The following is a 6,108-nucleotide window of genomic DNA, read 5'->3' as shown; positions in this document are numbered from 1 at the left end:
AACCAACGTGAGCACTATATATATATATATATATATATATATATATATATATATAGTGCGACTGATTATGCATGGTCTGCTCCTGACCAGCGTCGAGTGCCCTTCGCTCCTCGAAAAGGCAGGGAGTGCGTTGAGTGAGCTCCTGAACAACATTTTGCAATGTGGTGAACGCGGTTTAAATATAATGGATTCGGGACCTATAAAAGAGGTACCGTAATGCTGACACATTTCTCTCGCATTTACTTCAATATCGACGCTGAATTTTCATCATGTTGTTCATCTCATGTCATCCATGCCATGTATTAGCTTGGGCCACTATGCATGTGCTTGTGCATATCATATGCCTCTTGTTCTTGTCACGTCATGCATGCCCCATTCATGTTAATTTTACACCATTTATGCCATGTCATGATGCCATTCATGTCATGAGTGATGTCGTGTGATGTCGTTCATGCCATATCATGACCTCAATCATGTCATGGCATCCTTCATGTCATAGATACGTGTCATGCCATTCATTCATGTAATGACGACATGCATGCCATGCATTAAAGTCGCGGATACATATCAGCATAGTTGTGTGACGTCATTCATATTATGTCATGGCATCAATCGTGTCATCTCATGCATGTTAGTGAAGCGGCCAATTGCGGCGTTGATATGGCAGTGAAGGAAACGAACAGTAGGTGTCGCGTCTGTGAAGTTGGCTTCTCCGCAGCGTGGTGGAACATTTGACGTAATTTTAGAACGCATGATGGCGCTCGGCGAGTAGCGGCGAAAGGAAAAGAGAGCTGCAACTCTGCTTCCTTTGGGAGAATTTACATGGACACTAGGGCGAACAGAATGGTATGCGTCAGCTGTCGTCATTATGGTGGAATGAGTCTTTTACCATTGCGATGAGAGATGCATGGCGCCACCATTCCGGTGCACCAAAATCGGCATCTTAGTATAGCGAAGCCATTGCAGACAATGATAGAAAAGCATGACACATTGTACGCAGCACTGGGCTGTCTCGTGCGGATTTCCTGCTTTGCGCTTTGTACTACGACAAGGTTGGCGCCATGTATATTTCAAGTACACCGGTATGAAATGAATGCATTGCAGTCGGAGCCTTTTAGAACTTCAAATAAAGCGATAATTCGAATAAAGCGATTTTGTTAAAACGAGGATTTGCTGTATATCGCTGTAAGTTAGAGTACCGTCCATGGGTCATAACATGGCAAACAATTCCCTGCGTTCTCATGGTATTCAATCACTTCCAGATCCTCTATTCTGGACATTGTCGAATTCGCCATCTTACCAGTTCTGATTGGATCAGAGGACTACTACTGCCTTTCTGATTGGCTCAGAATGGTGACATTACAGGATTCGACAATATGGCGGAACTTGATTTTGCACTCCAGGGCACAATGGGTACAAGACATATCACTATACGGCTTTATGTACGAGTCATATGTCCCCAACTTCGTCAGACATTGTCTTCTAGTCGTTGTCTAGTAGCAAGAGCATTAAACCTAGCACAAGAATGGTAAACAGCATACTGCACATAAACAGGCTCACAGCCACTTTCACTCTTACCGGTTCAGGTAGTTACAAAAAAAAAAAAAAAAAAAAAAAAAACCGTTATTCACAACAGCATGAGACGGGACAATTGTCTTGCTGGCCACCAGGTGACGTCAGCATATGCGATGAGCTCGGAGGGGCGGCATCTTTAATGGGTGGAGTTGTTTCTCGCAGCACATACGCGAGGTATTTTAGGAAATAACTTCCCGTCGCCCAGAGGGGAGATGATGCGTGAGCTATCCTCACAATCTCGACATGCCAGGTGGGCCTGACCTCCGGCAGGCCCTTGTCGATGGCCTCTCTGACCTCTCTGTTTGTTTGTGGCGTGACATATACTGAGATGAAGCACACGGTTAGCACGGTGGCGATGCGGCCGACCGGACAAAATTAAAAAAAGAAAGAAAAGGCGACAGGCGAGGAACTGCTGAGCGCTACGACTTCCGCCATACGCAACGACCACGCACAACGACGCACCACAGACCGTGACTCGCGATTCCGCTCGCGCCCGGACGGACGCACAAACACGCAGCGACGGTTCCGCAACAGCGCTGGTCGAGAGACCGGACGACGGAGCCGGCGGACCGCAGGATGCGGTGAAAAATAAAGCGCCGACGCACCACTGCACGGCTCGCATCCATACCCCCACCAAAAACGGGAAAGGAAGAGAAGATGCTCTTCAACGCGGCAGCTCACGCAACTTCGCGAAGCAAGAAGAACAAAGAGCCCAAGAAAGCAGAAAGGGCCATCGCTTCTTTCGCTCGCGCCTTCGTTCCAACCAAGGTCGTTTCACTCCGGCGGCCATATTTTCCCTCTCGCCTCCTAAACCGGACAGCGCGGCCCGGCGACACAGACAGACGCTCGGCCCTACGGCTTTGTGGACCTCGAGTTGTTTTTGTTCGCTCTACAAAACGTTGCGTGTGTGTGTGTGTATGTCACGCGTCCGTGTCGTACGAGGCGAGACGACGATGCACGTGGAGTTGGCAAAGCGCAACAGGTGAGTTTATTTTGTCAAGTGGAACGGTGAGGTTCCGCAGAAGCGGCCCGATGTCGTCGGTTTTGAAACGAACGCGCGCCATCCAGCAGTAGCAGCAGCGGGCTTAGCATCGGCCCGCTGGGTCTTTCCGCCAGAAAAAAACTCGTACTACGAGCAAAGGCGAGATACGAAAGCAAGATATATCACGGCATGGCACGGGCGGCTTGCGCGTTCACGCTATGCCCTGTGATCCAAGAACAGAAGCTGGCGCTGCGCGCTGTACCGCGAGCCGGTTCGCGAGGCACGTAGTTTACCGAGCTATAGCGAGTTGTGTATGTGGCGAGGGAGAAGAGAGTGATAGCTCGTCGGTTTTGCGTAAACGCACGCTGGTCAGCCCCGAATGTAAATTTGTTTCGGTTTTAGAACAATGTATTCACGGGAAACGGCTCGAAAGGTTGCGCTTCTATAGATCTATGTCGACTTTCTCGACAAACGACCCGGGACGAACAAGGTCCGATGCGTACTGTTCTTTTTTACACGCGCCGGGAGAACGACTTGAGAATTATAAGCGGCCAGGTTGAGTGCGTTATAAAAATAAAAGTTGCGCGTGTTTACGCTGTTGACAAATTGACATTACTGCTTTAATATATATAGCTTGCCGAGCGCATGGTCTCGCATTAATCAAGTCGAACAGTTTGTGCGATTTTTCGTTTCATGATTGTAAACACTTTGACTCCGTACGCGTGTGAGGACGTGCACGTCAGCTAATGTCAATTGGAACCATGGTGGTTAATTGGAACTTATTTAACGCCATGCGATGGTGACATACGCGTAGTTTGGCAAATGGTTTCGCTTCCTTCTCCGCATGTCGCCAGTTTAAGTGAATTAATTACGATCAGGCGTCGCCATTCACGCACTATACCTCAAGTAAGTTGACCTTTCTTTTCTCTCCTTCTTTATCTTTTTTCGCATAGCATTCGGGGATTATTATTTATCGCGGGTACGAAAGGTCCTTCCAAGTCGCCCACGTGTTTTCATTTTGGTCTGGAGCTGCCCACGTTTTTGCTTCTTTCTCTTTTTTTTCTTTTTTTTTTGCGATTGGGATCGCAGCCTTCGATTCGGCTATAGCCTTTTATAGCGGCTTAAGTTTGGCTACTTGAGGCAAGGAGCGTTGACTTGAGGAGCTAGAAGACGAAGATGTGAGATCTCGGGACCGCTGGTTAGCGAGGCCTCTCTAGGTCGCTTCATTTTACGGTAATTAGTTTCGCTTACCTAATTCGATCGCTATCAAATGTCGTTCCAACGGTACGACCGCACATTTCTGCCTTGGTTTCGTCACCGTTTTATCGTAATTGTGCATGCTGCTACATAGTGCGTTTATCAACCGTGATAAGCGATGTTTCCATAGATACGTCGTACTAGTGTGACAAGGACATGCACAGATTGCACATTTCCTCCGCTCATGACGTGTCTTTACCAAAACGGACTGGCCTTCATGCTTATCAGATAAGACGTGCCGCGATTGGCTGTCGGTTCCTCGTTGCACTAGCCGTAAACAAACACACGATTGCGCTGGCAGAAGAGCTCGTCGTAAGGCCGGCTGCTGACGTTTACGTTTGCGCGTTTTCGCAGGTGGAGGCGTGAGCACAGCGGCGTCAGGTTGGACCCATGACCGACGAACGGGGCGAATTCGTCGAGTGGCGTTTCTGGCGCTTCCCTCCGCCCAACGCCAACCATCAGCGTTTCGGCGACGAGATCGAGAGGTTCGCCGCAGCGGCCGCGACGGCTACTCGTGCTGGAGCCGTCGGGAGAGTAGCCACCGTCGCTTGCGAGCAGCGAGGCCGTCCGGCGGCGAGGCCGCCGCGGTGCTCGGTATTCCTCGAGAAGCGACCGGCCGCCGTCGCCGTTCAAGATGAAAGCAGCAACCAGCGGGCCGAACCGGCCGGGATTTCGCCATCGGAGCCCATCTCTGCGGCCCGCGGAGCAGACGACGCCGCTGAAGCAGACGACGACTCCGCCGGCGTCACGGATTCGTTCCAGCCGAAGCGCAGCCACGGCGCGAGCCAACGGGACGGCGTCGTTGCGGTCTCGGTGGCCAGCGATTGGCGGAGGATCGCTAGGCCTAACCGCGTAGGTCGTCTGCTGCGCGACGCCTCGGCAGGTGATGCGGCGGCCGCCGAAGGCGGCGGCGATGACGACGACGCGGGTGTTAGCTTCGCACCGGCGGCGAGCCCCTTCAGAGCAGCAGCTGCCGCACCCGTAGAAGACACTATGGGCAACAAGGGCAGCAGCAGCAGCGGTCACCAGGCCGAAAAGAGAGCCAAGGGCTCCACCGACTGCTTGTCGGAGACGCCCAAAGGTAGCCCCGGGCTCTTTCGGTTGGGCCGCGACGTCGTCAGGGGGAAAGTACGGAAAACTCCGCAGACTGCGCGAAAGGCGGCGGCGGCCGCCGCCGCCGCTGCGCAAGACGACGTCGGCGTCGTTCCGGGAAAATGCCAAGTCGGTGGCGCGGCCCCCGAGTCGCACGTGGGGAGTGCGAATGGCACCCCGAAGAAGAGGAGAAGCGAGTCAAGTCCGGAGAGCTCGGTTTCGGGTTCGGTCTACGTCGACACGGTCTCGCACCTGGCAGATTCCGAAGACGGCGTCGTCGCGGACGCGTCGTCGTCCTCGAGGACTGCGGCCGAAAGCGAAGCAGGGACGACGCCACCGCAGCGGTCTCCGAGCAACGCTAGCGATACGACCGTGTTCGGCGACGACGTCTCCGACTTCGTGTTTCCGCAACCGCAGCAGCATCACCAGACCCCGCCCTCCTCGGCGCCTGTCACCGCGAATGGCACGGGAACGACGACGGTTACCGGCGGGCTACCCGCGTACCGCAGTGCTGCCGCGTCCGGAGTACTGCGCGTGCGGTCTCACAGTGAAGCCGACTCGACGTCGGTGTACTCCGTCGCCCGCGCGACCCCCTCGTGCACGAGTCTGGGTCGCGGCGATTCCAACAAGGCGACCAGCGAGGGAGCGGCGACGGCAGCGGGCTATGCCGCGCCCACTTTCACGTTGACGCAGCACCGCAAAGTGGTTCTCCCCAAATTCTCGGCGCCTTCGACCGCACTGCCTTCGGCTGCAGCAGCCAGTGCTGCTGCCAACGAGGAAAGCGGCGATGCCAAACCCAGCGCACCTGCGAGTACCAGTGCCGCGAGTGGCGGTGGACGCCGGCATTCGGCGTACGACGACGCGCCGCCTCTGGCCGGCAATGTGCTCCGCAAAGTTGCCTCCCTGACCCTGGAGCGTGCGGCAATCGAGGCAAAAGTGAACCGGCCAAAAGTGGTTCCCGAGAAGCTCGACTTCAGCATTTACGAAAAATTTGAAGGTGCGCGTGCCTGGCCTTGTTCTATGTAGCTTGCATGTGTTTAGCTTTCAGCCTTATATACTTGGTAACAAAATGCATAAACCATATAGGTGCAGATATCCACACTATAGCTAGCTGTCTAGGGCATGCCACTTGCGCTGTGCTTTTCGAGAAAACTAAAATACCACAGTGGATATACGTACGAGGTTGGAAGTATCGAGCTCAG

General features: G+C 53.4%; 1 protein-coding gene across 3 annotated transcripts in view; it reads left to right on the top strand.

Annotated features, from left to right (window-relative positions):
- The first annotated feature begins 2,177 nt into the window (after positions 1-2,177).
- Positions 2,178-6,108, top strand: part of LOC119457529 (formin-2-like) — a 44,026-nt gene continuing 40,095 nt past the window's right edge. Inside the window, exons 1-2 of one of the 3 annotated variants that reach the window (XM_049670152.1) lie at positions 2,178-2,557; positions 4,169-5,903. In XM_049670152.1, coding sequence (XP_049526109.1) covers positions 4,205-5,903 — 1,699 coding nt within the window. In that variant the 5' untranslated portion in view covers positions 2,178-2,557; positions 4,169-4,204. Of the gene's footprint in view, positions 2,558-2,636; positions 3,791-3,827; positions 5,904-6,108 lie in introns of those variants that run through there. The other 2 variants (XM_049670151.1, XM_049670153.1) reach the window with 2 other exon arrangements.

This window comes from Dermacentor silvarum, chromosome 7, assembly GCF_013339745.2.
Source record: "Dermacentor silvarum isolate Dsil-2018 chromosome 7, BIME_Dsil_1.4, whole genome shotgun sequence".
In the NCBI taxonomy this organism is placed as follows: Eukaryota; Metazoa; Arthropoda; class Arachnida; order Ixodida; family Ixodidae; genus Dermacentor; species Dermacentor silvarum.
This window is presented reverse-complemented; position numbering and strand designations above follow the sequence as displayed.